Here is a 16,782-nt window from a genome sequence, read left to right on the forward strand (position 1 = left end):
ATCTTAGATATTTATAAAAGTAATGATTAAATTTCATAGATTTTTATAAACGTAATGATTAAGATTTCTTAGATATTTATAAAGGTAATTATTAGATTCTTTAGATTTTTATAAAAAGTAATGATTACATTTCTTTTTGAAATTTTATGTAACTCCCCCCCGCCCCCCCCCCCCCCCCCCCCCCCCCCAAAATAAGAAACTTAAGAAGAAAAAGAGAGAGAAAGAAGGAGAGAGAGAGAGAGAGAGAGAGAAAGAAGAAGAAGAGAAAGAGAAAGGAAGAAGAAAAAGAAAAGTGAAGGTAATATTAGGAGTAAATAACTCATTCTCTTATTTACTTTTGAAGTTTATTTTTAGATATTTTATAAAGCTATGTTGGTTCTGTTATTATCCATGTTATGTTTAAAGTTGGTCTTTTAAAGTTATTTCTTTAAAAGTTGTGAAGATGTCGTTACTCTGCCAAAATTATTTTATGAATTCTTTCTACTCTTTTACTTTATTTTTTATAATTGGCTTTGTGAATTTGATGAATTACTTATATTAGATATGAAAATGATCTTGAATCAAGTTTATAGAAATTAAAGAATTTCTTTGGTACCAAATGAATACTAATGGAATATGTAATCTTTTACTGAATGATTCTGATGTGACTGACCCACAAGGGGATCTGTTAGGATATTAACCCTAAGAGAGGTAACTAAAGAGGAACAAAAGAGAGTGAACTCAAGATTATTATTCAGGTGGTCAAAACATGTTACATCTTTCTCTCTTTTATACATCAGTTCCCTAATACAACTATACTAAGCAATCCCTATAACTACTCATGTGCTGAGTAACTAACATAACTGTTCACGTGCTTACACATGCCAACCACTAACACATGCTGATGTCTTCACCTAACATTCCCCACCCCTTGACATTGAACCTTGTCCTCAAGGTTCCATGGATACAACAAAAAATGGAGATTCTCCTGGGTCCCAAGGAAAACACAAGAAAAAGAAAGAAATGAAGTATCCTAAGCAAAAGCCCATAATCAGAATCAAATAAAAAACTTCTTCTCTTCGTGGAAATTTGTCGAACACTCTGTGTGCATCGTGGTTGTTAAAAAGGCCCTGGTACCACTTTTGCAACTCCTTCATCAACAATTGATGATCGTGCAGTTCTGCACCTGTTGCATGCAAAAGCAAACTGTTGACTAGCACAACTTCTATGTCATGGATCCTCTCCTTGAGCCATAGGACGGTGTCGTTTACATCCATTTCAAGGGAAATGTGAACCCCTTTGAATGAGCTACGGAGACGCAACAAGGAGAAAAAGTCAGTGGGTTCCCCTATTGAATGATCTTGTTCTTGGCTCTGATCAGCCACTGTGGTTGGATGACTACTGCCCACTAATTCAACAAATGTGTAGACTCTTGTAAAAAGGCTGCTGAAAATTGTGGGTTTGAATTTGCTGCTCCATCTCGGACAATGGGATGATCGAAGGCGCCTCAGACAACTTCAAGACTTTCAACAACTCTGCCTTTTCTTCAAGATCGGCATATACATCCACTTTTGTTGTTGTTGCGGTTAAACAAATGCATCTTGAATGGCCAAAACTTGAAGAGGGTAAACCAAAATCAGTCTGAGGAATATGAGCAAGCAAGACTGCAGGTTTCCTCAATGGTTCTGCTTCTTCCTTTTGCAACAATGAAGAAACCTTGGTTTCTTGGAACACCTCATTCTCTTGGAGAAGGTCATGCACAACAACAACCCTTTCTTGCACCTGCTTCAGCTGCGCATTGAGTGAGGAGAAAAGCTTCTTTTGGGCATCAAAATGCTTGTCCATTTTCAAGCTGAAGGCAGCAAGATCTTAGGACAGTTTTTGCAATGCAATTTCTTCCTCTGGTTCTAGCACTTCCATGGAGATGTGGTGTTCGAAACAGAGAAATTGAAAAGATTTGATGTGGTGTTCCAGAATGAAAGCACCAATGTTAGGATATTGACCCTAAGAGAGGTAACTAAAGAGGAACAAAAGAGAATGTACTCAAGATTATTATTCAGGTGGTCAAAACATGTTACATCTTTCTCTCTTTTATACATCAATTTCCTAATACAACTCTACTAAGCAATCCCTATAACTACTCATGTGCTGAGTAACTAACATAACTGTTCACGTTGTTACACATGCCAACCACTAACACATGTTGATCTCTTCACCTAACAGGATCAGAATGGTTATAGGATAAGGGACACTTATCATGGCTTGAGCTCCGCTATACAGAACTTTTCACATACAGAACCCACAGAATTTGGGTGCTCCAGAATTAAGCATTATTCATTTCAGTTAAAGATTACACATTTCTATATATGTTTGTATACAGATACCCACAAAGTTTGGGTATAACCCACAAAGGTTTGGGTATGACTGAATGAAGAACCCACAGAGGTCTGGGCTTATATTTATTGTTTATGATATTATTTCCTTACTATAAAATTTATTTTGTGAGAATGATATTTTTCACTAAAGTGGCTGGATTTGTTATAGTTTGAAAACTCCAATATTAGTGAGATTCATTTCACGTGTGTTTGTTTTGATGCTAACATTTTCAGAGTAAACAGACCAGTATAAAATATAAAAAACTAATAAATATGCATCAAAATATGATCGTTTTAGTTGTGTCATTTAAAATGATAATTATTTTTCCTTTATATATATATGGAAAAAATATTTGTTCTTTTAAAGGATAGTCATTTTAGCTAAAGTTACTATTTTTTATTTAATATTTAAATTAAAAACTCTCACATTCTTTCATCATGATTTCTATTATGTAATTATTTTTCTCATGGTAAAATATAGTAATTTTGTCTAAAATAACATAATTACATATCCTTTAAAAGGATAAACACTAATATATATATATATATATATATATATATATATATATAAAGAAATATTATATTTATAAAATTTTTGTTTACAAACTTAACTATGTATTCTTGGGAATACAAACATATCACTCAACTATCTATTCCAGGGAATACTTGTAAATAAGCTATTATGATTAGTCTAGTGGTGGAGAATTTGAGTAGTTTGTATTAGATTATGTGTTTAATTTCCATCATTGTATCAAAAAAAAATTATAAATATAACCCTCCTCATATATGTATATATATATATATATTTGAACTTATCATTTTTCAAGCTGTTTGAGATAACTTTATCTTCAACTACTAAATCATATCCATATAAAGATGGATCAATAGTGATAAAGAAAGAGAGAGAAAAATGAAATCATAACCATTCAAAGATGAATTAAAGAAGAAAAACCCATGCCTGTAATTTAAACAAAGTAAATGCAAGGAGTTATGCATGGATAAGGTTCCCGCATTTGTGGCAGTACTGGGATGAATCGGATGATCCTAGTGATCTGGTTTTTAAGTTTTAAAATTCAAATTAAGTTAAACTTACAGAATCAACAAATCCAAACTATTTATTTTGATTTAGTTCCTTTTCAAACTATGGTTCAGTAACATATTACAATTTACAAGTTGTAAGCATAGATTTAGTTTATAAAAATATATTTATACATCGCAAACCAACCTAGAAAAGATCCCTCATTTAAATTTTTGTTTTTCTACTTTTGTAAGGTAAATGATCAACTGTTGGCATTGATGCGAGCAGTTTTTTGTCCGGGAATCTCGATTTTTTAAAATATAATTTTTACATTCAGTTTACGATAATATCCAAAAATTTAAAATTTAAAAAAATTCAATTTCTCAGGAATCTTCGAGAATGACACCTACCAAACGCCCTCTAAGCAGAATGTGAATCCGAAGCTGAACTCATTTCTGCGACTCACGAACTTTAATAAATTATTTGTGATATTTTAATAAAGGAATCTATTTATCTTACGTTCTTACACTAAAGACAAGACAGTAAAGTCTATTATTTTATCTCTTTTTAAAAATAAATAAATAATGAATTCTACTATTTTGTTTCTATTGAATAAGACAATTATCTTATACAACATAACATAATTATTTTCTTTTAATAAACATAGGATTTATTCGGGACTATTTGATTAAAAATAAATACCATTTCATTTAATAGTAATATTGCAATTCGAATGACGTTGAAGGATAAATTCAAGCAAATGAAAAATTTCTACAATTCATATTTCACATACTAGATATAGATATATACTTTAAAATTATTAGTAATGTTGTCAAACTCGAGTTTCTACGTAGAAACGGAAAGGGGTTGTAGAAATGTAAAACGTAAAAACGACACGAAACGTAAAGTTTCTACATTATACTACTTAAGATCAAGATATAAAAATATATATACATGTAAAAAAATATCACATAATAAAAACGTGTGTTGAGTCACTTATCTATCTAAAAAGGAAAATTATTTTTGATAACCAAATATCAAAATTATAAACAATGATAGCTAACAAGTAATGGATAATCAATCTGTTCTAACTGCTTCATACACTCTGCAATTTTGGATCATCGCTCATCAGGATATAATTTCACTTCTTTCAATGCACACAATGATTCAAAAACACAAAACAATTCTCATAGCATAACTTATAATAGAATTGCAGTTTTATAAGACATAATTATAAAGGGGATACTTTTTCTGCAGCCGCCGTAGAGAGTGTTATCTGCAGCTTGACACAGAAAAGTGGGCCCCACAGCTTTTCTTAAAAAAAAAAAAATCAGGATCCGGTGCCGTATCCTGACTTGCTGTATGTGCAGCGGCTGCAGAAATCATTTTGCCAATTATAAAAGACGTATATCCAAACAAAATGATATGAAGATATGTGCATATGATTTGAGGAAAACGAAAATTGGATTTTTTTTTAATTTCTTTTTTTGTAAATCTTTTTTTTTAAAAAAATAATTTGTTTTAAGTAAAAATGGTCAAAACAGTAAAAACGTAATTTTTTGCCGTTTTTACCTTTTTACACGGCGTTTTTACCAGTTTTTATCGAGGACCATTTTTACTTGCGTTTTAACACGCACCACTCTAGTAAAAACATAAGTTTTTAAGTTTTTACACTGGTTTTTGACAACAATGATTACTAGGGTATTTTTTTTTTTGAAATTTTTATTTTTCAATTTTGTAAAATTCAAATAACACTCCTACAATGAATAAAAGTAACTTAAACCTTGAGCGTAATCCACACAACACAATCTTCAAACTACATAGGTTGTTGGGATAAGATGAAAGGAAAAATAAAATTTATTGCAACTGAAAAATAAACAGATATTTCAAAATAGAAAATTTATGTATTTGTTTTAAATAGAAAATTGTTTATATAAACAGATATTTCAAAATTCTTTGAAGTCATTAAATAATAACTACACTCATATATAAGTTAGATTTTTGTTTGTTTTGGGATTACATATCCATAAGCTAAAACTAAAAATGACCAATTGGAAAGCAAAGGAATTTATAAGCATAAAATAAAATAAAATAAAATCAAACGGCAAAAACATGAATAAAAATGAAAGAATGAAACATTGGTGAGAGAGATGAAAAAGAAAAGTTGATGCTTGTCCACTCCACTCACTCACAGCGTCGTTTCTCCACAAGCAAAACGCACCCAAGAATCCAAAGTTGCAATCTTTTCGATGATTCCCTTAACCCCATTAATCTTCGCCAACAACACCGTGGCTCCGTAAGGTGTGGTTGCAGTTTTCGGGTTTCTTGTTCATGGATTTCGGAGGCCCCACCATGACCCGTTTGATCGGGGATTACATACTGGGTCCTCGAATCGGGTCGGGTTCATTCGCGGTGGTGTGGCTTTCAAGGCATCGACGCTCGGGTTTGGAGTTTGCGGTGAAGGAGATTGATACGAGGCATATGAGTCCCAAAGTCAGAGAGAATCTGCGAAAAGAGATTTCTATTCTTAGCACTATCAATCACCCTAACATCACTCGACTCTTCGAAGCAATTGAGGTAAGGTGGTTGTTTGTTTGTTTGACTTGTGTTTTTCTTTTCTCTTTTGTTTTTAAAAAATGTTTTTTTTTTTTTTTTTTTTTTTTGGGTTTTGTTTTGTTAAAGACCAATGACAGGATTTACCTTGTTTTGGAGTATTGTGGTGGTGGGGACCTTGCTGCTTACATTCATCGCCATGGCAAAGTTTCAGAATCCATTGCTCGCCATTTCATGAGGCAATTGGGTGAGTAAGACTTTGAATTCATGCCACTTTTTTGCTCTTTATGATGATTACACAATGTTATTTCTGGGACTTATATGGTAAATTTTATCTTTCAAGGACTAATGTGAACTTGTATTCTTTTTGGGTCTAAATTTGGCCATACACTCGTTTTCTAGAACATATTTGTAGATTAATTTTAGAGTAAATACCCTTTTCGGTCCTTAGCAAATTTCACGATGCCCGCTTTAGTCCCTAGCAAATAAAAAGGCTATTCGTGGTCCCTAAAAAATTCAAAGTGGACCCATTTTAGTCCTTTTGAGGGACTAATGTGGGTCTTTTTTGAATTTGTGAAGGACCACGATTTCAATTAAATGGGTCCATTTTGAATTTCTTAAGGACTACGAATAGCCTTTTTATTTGCTAGGGACTAAAGTGGGCATCGTGAAATTTGCTGAGGACCAAAAAGAGTATTTACTCTTAATTTTATAATATCTATATATTTATCATTTTTAATTATTTGATATTCATAGTCTATGCTATATTGCTAGTATAGGATTTATGGTTAACCTGAGTCTATAATAACACAACACTTTCACGAGTAGATGATTCTTTTTGGAGGTGCTGATAACCAACAAAAAAAATACTTTCAGTTATATGTCTTGCTACTAAATTTTTGCAATTCATTGTATTTTGTAAATGTTTTTGTAGTTCCGCTTGTTCAATCTTGATTTTCTCTTCCACTCTCTTCTGTACTCTGCATTGCTTGTGCTAATTGGTGGACAATGTTTGAATTTCTATTGATTTTAATCCCGGTGTTCGTCTTGTAGCTTCTGGGTTGCAGGTGCTTCAAGAAAAGAACCTCATTCATAGGGATTTGAAACCACAGGTATCTGAATGTATCTTGTGAAATTATAAAATTTTCATGGTACTTTCTCATATGTTTGTCTTGGTATATCTTAATTGACTGTTGATATTAATGATTGCATTAGCTTGTTGCAAAAGTCTACTTTTCCCTATGAGCTTTGCACACCAAGGACTCTGTTACATGACTTTTATTTAAAAAAATTCAGATGACCCTCAGAAATTGTGGGTTTTCCTTTGTTCAGAAATGGTGATATGAGCATGTAATTTATTGTATATTGATATAATCAACTCCCTTATGAACCCCTATAATTGTTTGAGCTATTATTGCACATATAGTAATTCATTCATGTCTTGATTTTATTTTTTTTCTAAACATGCAGAACTTACTATTGGCAACTTCAGCAGCTACACCAGTTCTTAAAATAGGGGATTTTGGTTTTGCAAGGTAGGATGGTTTCTTAGGAGTTAAACAATTCAAACACACATTTTTTTTTTTCATTCATTGCTGATATAAGCTGGAGTGAGCTGTTGCTTTTTGCTTCTTCTTTTTTCGGGTTTTATTATTTTTTGTTTTTGTGTAATACAATTGATAGCAGGAGACATTGATAAATTGATTTACTTGACATGAGGCCATTCTATAAAACAAAGGCTCTGCGTGTAGATGCTTGCTCTATTTGCTCTATATAATATCTCCCTTTTAGTTTTATATGAAAAATGCTCAAATGGTCTTCTCATAAAAAAGTACTCAATCTGGTTGAAACAACAAGAAGATTTTAGAAAAAATTAGTTTCTGTATTCCTTGCATTTGGTAGCTTCCTGATGTATTGTTGCACTAGGTCTCTCACACCCCAGGGGTTGGCAGATACACTATGTGGTTCACCTTATTACATGGCTCCAGAGATAATTCAATGTCAAAAGTATGATGCCAAGGTGACAAAAGCTATATATAACTCAGATCAAATTGTAATTACTGATATCTTTTGTAAAAAAAAAATTAAAGTAGTGTTGTGGTTGCAGGCTGATTTATGGAGTGTTGGGGCAATATTGTATCAGCTAGTGATTGGGAGGCCGCCATTTGATGGAAATAGTCAATTGCAGGTTTTGAAGAGGCTAAATTATGATATTTCTTCTCTTTTATCTTTTTTTTTTTCTTTTCGAAAAAGGAAGATTATGATTTTTTTTTTCTTTTCAAAAAAGGAAGATTATAGTTATGGATCTTTGTTTTTTGTTATTAGTTTTTTTTGGTAAATAGTCATATATCTTTGTTATTGTAAATATCTTTCCTTTCCCTTAATATCATTTTTTTTTTGCAGCTTTTTCAAAATATTTTGGCATGTACTGAACTGCACTTTCCACCAGAGGCTTTAAGAGAGCTACATTCTGATTGCTTGGATCTTTGCAGAAGCCTTTTACGTGGAAACCCGGGTATTCATTACAACTACGGGCCTCCCTTTTTTGTGTTTTTTTTTTTTAATAATATCTTGTTAATTGAAAAACATGTTTAAATTTTTTTATATACATTAAATAAGTTTTTCAAAGAAAAGCAAAAACTTAAAAAAAAAAAAAAACTGCTTTAGTGTTTTTCCCATAAGTTAAAAATAGTAGCTTCTAAAAAATAGGTTGTATCATAAAAGCGTTTTTTCATAGCTCAAACAAAAGCATCCTGTATGTCATGTTCACTTGTGCATGTTTATTCTGCCGCGTTGCTTTGTGAATGTGTAAAGGTGATGGGTCTGGGGTTGAAATATTATGATAGAACTGGCAATCTCTGAATCTGCATAAGAATGATACTAAAACTGAGATCGAGAAACAGTGTAATAGAACAATGGAGATACAGAATCTCCTACTGCAAGTATCTGGGCTTGACACCAAGTCTAAAACTGATCGCTATTATTTCCCTCCTATTATTTATACCCTGTTATCTCTCCCTGTCTAACTAACTAACTAACTAACTATCTAACTGTTCCAACTGACTAACCTAGACTGGCCCGTTTTCAATTGTCGTTCTGCTGACATATTATTATGTGTATATTTTAAAAGATAGTTAGAGCTCATGTAGAGAACTTCTGTAAAGTTGGACTTTAATTTGCAGATGAGAGATTAACATTCAAGGAGTTCTTCAATCACAATTTTCTACAGGAACCCAGGTCATAATTTTCTTTGAAGGTTTTGTTTTTCTAATTCAGTTTTTGTATCCCCCTTATATTTTCTCTCGATTTTGTAGCTACTTTTAGTAATCTTTTATAGTTTATAACTTATAGGTCAATCGGGAATGTTGATCAGTTTCAATTACATCAATCAGAAAGATCAATGTCTCATCAATTAGTTAGCTCTGCCTCTGAGAAGAATTCTCAATCACATTCTGAGTATCATGTCGAGTCATCTGTAGATGATCCTGTGGTAGTCAGTTCAGCTGTCAATGAGACCATGCTGTTGCAAATGAAGGATTGCAAGATCACAGCTGGCACTAAGATTGTTAAAGGGTCAACTCCAAATATTGCAAGTGATAAGCAGGGGAAGCCTGTTGATGCAGTTGCTCATTTGTCAAACCAAACCAGAGGTCTAACACTCTCTGAATACTGATATGCTTATTTTTGCATTGTTTCCGACCTGTCATTTTTCCTTCGAATTTCTAATTGTTGCTTTTCTATTCAGTTTCCCATTTAATGGAGTCCATTGAGAAAGATTATGTCCTCGTAAATCCCCATTTTGCATCATTGGAGGCTTTCTCTGACTACTATGAGGCATCCATGCAAGATAAATTCTCAAGCAGGGTTACTATCTGTCCTTCAAAGAGGACTAACCTGGAAATTGAAGCTGCTAAGCAAACAAAGGATCCGTGCTCTTCCTCCACTGATGGATTAGGAAATGTAACAAGCAATGAACTTGAGGCATCAGTGTCATCCTGTGAATTTGCTGCCTTTAGGAAAGAGCAGGGAATTTCCTCACTGCACCCTTCAAACAGGTTAGAGTCGTTGCATCAGTATGTGCAGATCCTTGCAGAACTTTCGCAAGAAAAGGTAAGTGTTGTTCTGTAAATCATATGCCATTGTGTTAAGATTAAAAACTAAATAAATTAAATTATCATTGATATTTATCAAAGATATATAATATAAAATTATTAATGTAGCTTTTATCTATCAACTTAAGTTTTTTGAGTTGAATTGGTTGCTTGACGTGGTATTAGAGCTTCCGTGAATAGATGTTAGAGAAATATTGTGGAGTTTCTTAGCACAGGTACAAGCTTGTTGCATTGTCCTCCCTTCAAGTCCAATGAGCTCTTGTGTGAGGGGGCGTGTTAGAGAAATAAAAAAATCATCAAAAAAGCCTTCACTTACGAGTTTAAACTTTTAGATTGAATTGGTTCTTTACAATATTGATACCCTTTAACTTTAGAGTCTTATTTTCTACGTTGTATTGTACATCAAAATGATCACAGAACTGTGTTTGCATGCCAAATTAGTTGGGGTTGGTGGCAACCCAAATGAAAAGTACAAAAGGATTAAGGAAAAAAAGGATAAAAATAAAATATATATATAACAATATCCATTAAAAAAGCAATAAACAATTAAAAGAAAAAATAAATAAAGTGAAAATAAAGATACATAAGAGTAAAAAAGAAAAGAATGAGAATGTTAAAAACGTAAAAATAAATAAATTAATTAAATAAAGAAATAAAGAGATAAAAATAAAGGAAAAAATAAATAAATGAGAGAAGAAAGATCGAGGAAAAGGAGAAATGAAAGAGAAGAAAAAAAGAAAGAAATAAAAATGAAAATAACTAAAAAAGAGGTAAAAAAAGAAATAAAGGGAGATAAAGGAGAAAATGACTAAAAAACGATCATTTGGAACATAGGAAGAAAAATGAGTCTAACCCTCCACAATGCTAGTAGTTTTTCTCCAATCCGTCTTAAAACACACTGTCTGTCAATCTATATTCCTCTCCATTAAGTATTGTTTTACTACCATCCCCCAAGTAAGTTTTAGTCTACCTCTTTCTCTCTTTGTGTCAAGCTCTTAGTAACAAACTTTTATTTTTACTGGAGCATCTAGGGGCTTTCGCTTTATATGCTCAAACCACCTCTATGTTCTCTCATCTTTTCAACCATCGATACTACTCATATCTTTCGTCAAATACCTTCATTTTTTATCTTATTCATCATCGTATAACCACACATCCACCTTAACATCAACATTTCCGCTACTCCCATTTTATTCTCATGTTGCCTATGTGTTGGCCAACATTTAGCTCCATATACATTGCAAGCCTTACACCATTGTTCTATAGAATTTTCCTTTTAGCCTGAGGGGAATTTCGCGGTCACACAGATGCCCTAATGCATTGTGTCATTTCATCCACTCTACGCTGATTTTATAATTTACATCCTCATCAATCTCTCTACTTTTTTGCAAAATTGATCCTTGGTATTTGAAAGCATATTTCTTGAGTACCTTTTATCCAAGCAAATGTACGGAATCTTGATCTCTATAACTTACTAGAGTAAACTCACACTTCATATACTCAGTCTTGCTTCGGCTTAGCGTAAACCCTTTAGACTGCAACATGCTTATCCATAATTCTAGTTTTCTATTACCAGCCTTGGTCTCATCAATAAGTACAATGTCATCAACAGAAAACATACACCATGACACTTCCTCTTGATTATTTTTTGTTAGCTCAGCCATAACTAGGGCAAAAAGATAAGGACTTACAACAGAACCTTGGTGTACACCTACAGTGATAAGAAAATAACTTGATGTTTCATTACAAGTTTTCACACATGTAATAGCATCATTGTACATATCTTTGATTGCCTCTACATACTTTGATGATATTTTTTTCTTCTTAAGGACTCACCATAGAGCCTTTCTTGGAACCCTATCATATGCCTTCTCAAGATCTATAAACACCATATGCAAGTCCTTCTTCTCTTGATATCTCTCCATTAATTGTATCAAGAAAATGGACTCCATGGTACAACTTCTTAGCATAAACCCAATTGATTTACAGAGACCTTGGTCTTTCTCCTCAAGCGATGTTCATTAACTTTTTCCCACAATTTCACAGTATGGCTCATAAGCTTAATGCTTATAAGGTTAGAACAATTTTGGATATCTCCATTGTTTTTGTAAATTGGCAAAAGCATATTTTTCCTCCGTACATTAGACATTTTGTTTGGAGAATCTTATTGAAAAAGATTTGTTAGCCAACTTATTGTCACATCCCTTTAGCCTCTCCACACTTCAATAGGGACACCATTTGTTCCAAATAATTACTAGTCTTTATCTTCTTTAAAACTTTCTTAACTTCATATGCTTTGATTCTGCGCATAAACCTTCTGTTCAAATCATTATAGGCATCCTTCAAATCCACGTCACTTTTATTTTCATTCCCATTAAAAAGTTTGTTAAAGTAGTTCATCCACCTTTCCTTAACTTATGTATCTTTTACCAAAAGTTTTTTATTTTCATCTTTATCTGGGTCAGGTCTTTATTTTTCTTATCCCTTATCTTTGCAAGTTTATATATACCTTTATTCACCACCTTTGCTCTCAATATTTTTGTACAAATCAGAGAAAACCTTGCCTTATGCTTCTCGCACTGCTTTCTATGCATTTTTTCTCGCCAATCTAAACTTTTGTAGGTTCTCATCATCAGGACATTTATGGAAACATCTAAAGCATTCCTTCTTTTGTTAATTGCCTCCTGCACCTCTTCATTCCACCATCATGTTTCTTTTGTTTGAAATCCATTCCCTTTGCTTTCTCCTAACACCCCTGTTCTCACTCTTTGGATACATATAGTCATTTCATTCCACATTTCATTTGCTTCTCCATCGAACTACCATGGTCCTTCATGAAATATCATTTCCTTGAACTCTATTTGTTTATCCTCATTTAGCTTCCACCATCTTATTATTGAGTTCTAAGCACTCTTCAGCATTTTATGTACCTTGTTTAATCGAACTTTTAGAACTACCAGCTTATGTGCAACAAATTTTGCAGGGTAGACCTTACAGTCAACACATGAGGTTTTATCGTCTCTTCTAGCCAAAAAGAAATCAATCTGGCTATAATTTTGGCTGCTATAATATGTGATTAAGTGTGGCTCCCTCTTTCGAAAAAAGGTGTTCGTTAGCATCAAATCATAAACTAGTACAACATTCAAGATATCACCTCTAGCCTTATTTCTCGTCCCATAGCCATAACATTCTTGACTTTTACCAACATGTCCATGTAGATCTCCTCCTATGAAATTCTTTTCTCATGGTATCCCCCTTAAACCTCTTCAATGTCTTCCCAAAATTGGTTCTTATCGGTTAATTGCAATCCAACTTGGGGGGCATAAACATTGAAGATATTCAAAATTAAATCGCCTACTATGAGCTTAACCAAAATAATCCTGTCTCCTTTTTTTCTGGTCTCTTAAATTTCTATCAATCATAATCCCAACACCAATTTTACTCTTGTTTATACTTATATCCCACAACTTGAATTTGGTAGCTTCCACTTCCTTAGCCTTTTCTCTAGCCCGCTTAGTTTCTTGCAAGCAAGCAATATTCACTCTCCTTCTAGTACAAATATTTGCTAACTCCCTCGATTTACTTGTTAAGGTTCCCATGTTCCAGTTTTCCAATCACATCCTTAAACCCTGGGCATTTTTTGCCCGTCACACTTGCCCATTTACGTGTTGGGACCCTGACATACTTGTCATCGAATCCGGGTGAAGATATGGCGCCTTGCCCCAAGACAAGGACCCTAGCCCATTTACCACTACACCCGGGGTCCGATGCAGCGCCTTGCCTTGTGGCAAGGGCCCTAGCCCATTTTTTGCTACACCTGAGGTCTGATGTTATGCATCACTAAGAAGGGTACGCTCCAATGAAAAGTCATAAGGGTACATCTCATAGATATAGTTGTTTTCTCTTACGACCGACTCATTACACCTGACGCCAACCCTTCTCCTTTACCCTGACTTGGGACAGGCCATGCATGTTTGCATGCGTACATACATAGGCAGAGTTGAATTCATTTAACTTATTGCTTTGTAATTTCCCAACTGGATTCTTTTGTTTGCCGTGGCTTGCCCAAGTATAGTGGACGTATACTTAGTTATCTATATTTTTTGTACTTTCACATGTTAATTTCAGAGGGTTGTGTCAAACCTCAAAACACAGTTCCGTGTTATAAAATGCGCCATTGCCACTTATGTCTGATATATCTTTCTATCATTGTGTCTTCTCTACTCATTTTTCGATTTTAATGGTTATTTTTTGCAGTATAATACAGGACAGTATCTAGAGTCGCTTGCAGTTGAGTTGGTGGTTTTGGCTATATGGAAGAAAGCTCTAGAAATTTGTAGCTCTTGGTTAGCCTCCATTAGTGAGGGTGAGTTGCCTGGAAGCAGTTCAGCTAATGAATCCATATTGGCAAGTGGAGATGTGGGCTTGTCACAGACCATGGAACAACAGAACATAAATTTCAGTGATCCTACATCTGTTTCCTTGTGGGCCAAATATGGGTTTATTGTTGCAGTTGAGCATGCTGACAAACTATCATGTCATATTCAAAATATGGATGGTAGGACTTCTTTTTTGTTTCTGAACTTAATCCTTTCATAAGCCTAACATTGCATTTGCAAAGACTGATTACATGATTCGAAGTTGTGCTAAACTTCCGTTTATATTATCTAAAAAAATCATATCAACTATGTACTCAAAAAAACATATTGCAGGGGCAGCCGAGATGCCAGATGCAATGGAGATTATATTCCGACAAGCACTTATATTCGGGACAAGTGGTGCTGTAAGTAGACAAACACTTGTAAACTATGAAGGGAATAGACATTATTATAAATTAATCAGTACTTCACTAAATAGGCTTTTTTCCTTTTTTCTAGGTAGATGAGTATATGGAGAACAGAGACAGGGCTGCTGCATCTTACTCAAAAGCGATTCTTCTACTTTCATTTATTGTGGGAGAAGCAGAGAACCTTCCACTTAACCCACCTTTTTCACTTCTTGAAACTGATAAGAAACGAATCTTAAAATATATTCTCATCTTGCAGTCTCGTAAAAAATCTTCGTCACAGTCCTCTTCAAAGGAAGCTTGCACTCTTTCATCGAAGTAAATAACCTGTAAATTGGTGAAGTAATTTGTTGCTGACATGAGTTGTTGACTTCCTAATAATTCGACCAGAGACAACCTTTGACATATACCTTATTGTATATAGATATGTACAAACCTACCATGGCTTTTCAGAGGGACTTTGCCTTTATTGCATGTTTAATGTATATATAATCTCGTTAATTCTTTGAGATGGAATTTGTAAATAGTGTATAGCTCATAGTCTTGTACAATTTTGAAACCACTTTACGATCAATTAGTGCAAATTTCTTGTGATAATGTTGTATTTAAAATTTTCTTCCTGCGAAAGTTTTCCTGGTTCGTTTTGGGATTGCAGTAAAAGCACTGGCAGCTTAATTCAGGTTTTTTTTTTCAGCTAGGTTATGTTTAACCCGTTTACTTAATACTAGCATGTAATTATGCATTGCACAGAGTGTTTAAAAATTCGGTCCGGCCATAGACCTGGCCGGCCAGCCGAAGTCAGGGGTCACGGATTCAATCGGAGGTCACATAATTACTATGTTGATTCGATTTTATATATTAAAAATATATAAGTATATATATTCTATATGAAAATATTAAAAAACAAATCACCAATCATCAAAGATTCAAAATATACTTAATATAATTCATCAATTACAATTACAAGTCAATATTACACAACCTAATTAAAGTATCAAGATACCAAAATACAAAACTCATATTCTAATGGGGTTATTATGCTGATCCGACTCTGCTTCTTTTGAGAAGGTCCCTAACTAAGAAAAATTTAAAGGAAGTAAGAATGAGTTTTTGTTTTCCATCGACAATCGTAAAGATTTCATTTAAATGGGTAAAATTCTTATCTTTTCTAGAAGATTCACGGTAGCGAGTTGAAAATTGAAGACGTCTAGGTCACTGGAAGAGAAAAGAATGATTAAATTTAAGTTTGCAAGCATTTTTTTTTTTTTTTTAATAAAACGATGTTGTTTCGTGGAATTTAAAAAAAAAATGTAGTGACCCCCTTTGACCCGGGAGTCACTGAAACCCGGCCGGATATTGGAGGTCAGAATGGTCGAAATGCATATAGGATCCAACTTGTGACCTCAATCCTCAAAGAGGAAAAGTCATGATTGATCCGGGTCAACTCGGGAGACAGAGTGCGATTTTGGGGTTTTGAAACACTGTTGCATAGTACGAAGAATAGTTCCAATTTAGTATGACTGCTGAATTTTTTAATGAAAAATTCTCTCAATTTTCATAATTGCAATACATCAAATCAAATATAAAACTTGTCTAGCTAGTTACTAAAGCGATTCAAATGTGATACACTACTTACCATTTCAAAATAGAGTTTGATGAAAAGGAAAACACTTGCAAATAAAGACGGAAAAATTAATTTATGCCAGAATTTAAGATTGAGAGCCTGTTTGGATCATCTCTTTTTTAAGCTAGAAGTTACTTATAAGCTAAAGCTAAAAATAAGAGTTTAAAAAAAAGTTAAAAACTGTTTGGTAATTATATAAATTTTTTAGCTTAAAAGTACATATTTTAATAAAATTATCTCTATCTATCTTTATAAGTCTTCATTTCAAAAAAAAGCACACAATTCAAGAAAAGCAGATAAGAGCTTAAAATTTTTTTTTTCCTAAAAACTTTTAA

General features: G+C 33.4%; 1 protein-coding gene across 1 annotated transcript; it reads left to right on the top strand.

The window, feature by feature from the left end:
• The first annotated feature begins 5,534 nt into the window (after positions 1-5,534).
• Positions 5,535-15,398, top strand: LOC133287333 (serine/threonine-protein kinase ATG1a). Its single transcript, XM_061484908.1, has 13 exons — positions 5,535-5,949; positions 6,055-6,172; positions 6,979-7,037; positions 7,396-7,460; positions 7,852-7,945; positions 8,033-8,113; positions 8,329-8,440; positions 9,108-9,162; positions 9,277-9,575; positions 9,671-10,035; positions 14,295-14,595; positions 14,750-14,820; positions 14,915-15,398. The coding sequence occupies exons 1-13, from the start codon at positions 5,704-5,706 to the stop codon at positions 15,143-15,145; spliced, it is 2,097 nt and encodes a 698-aa protein (XP_061340892.1). The 5' UTR covers positions 5,535-5,703; the 3' UTR covers positions 15,146-15,398.
• The last annotated feature ends 1,384 nt before the right edge of the window (positions 15,399-16,782 follow it).

This window comes from Gastrolobium bilobum, unplaced genomic scaffold (genome assembly GCF_033153095.1).
Source record: "Gastrolobium bilobum isolate Gb01-03AN ecotype WA unplaced genomic scaffold, APGP_CSIRO_Gbil_v1 utg11002, whole genome shotgun sequence".
Lineage (NCBI taxonomy): Eukaryota > Viridiplantae > Streptophyta > Magnoliopsida > Fabales > Fabaceae > Gastrolobium > Gastrolobium bilobum.

Bases quoted from the DNA above. Each gene is read 5' to 3' on its own strand.
- LOC133287333 (XM_061484908.1), top strand. From the start codon at position 5,704: ATGGATTTCGGAGGCCCCACCATGACCCGTTTGATCGGGGATTACATA. The intron at 6,173-6,978 runs GTGAGTAAGACT...TTCGTCTTGTAG, and splicing joins CCATTTCATGAGGCAATTGG to CTTCTGGGTTGCAGGTGCTT. The intron at 9,163-9,276 runs GTCATAATTTTC...TATAACTTATAG, and splicing joins AATTTTCTACAGGAACCCAG to GTCAATCGGGAATGTTGATC.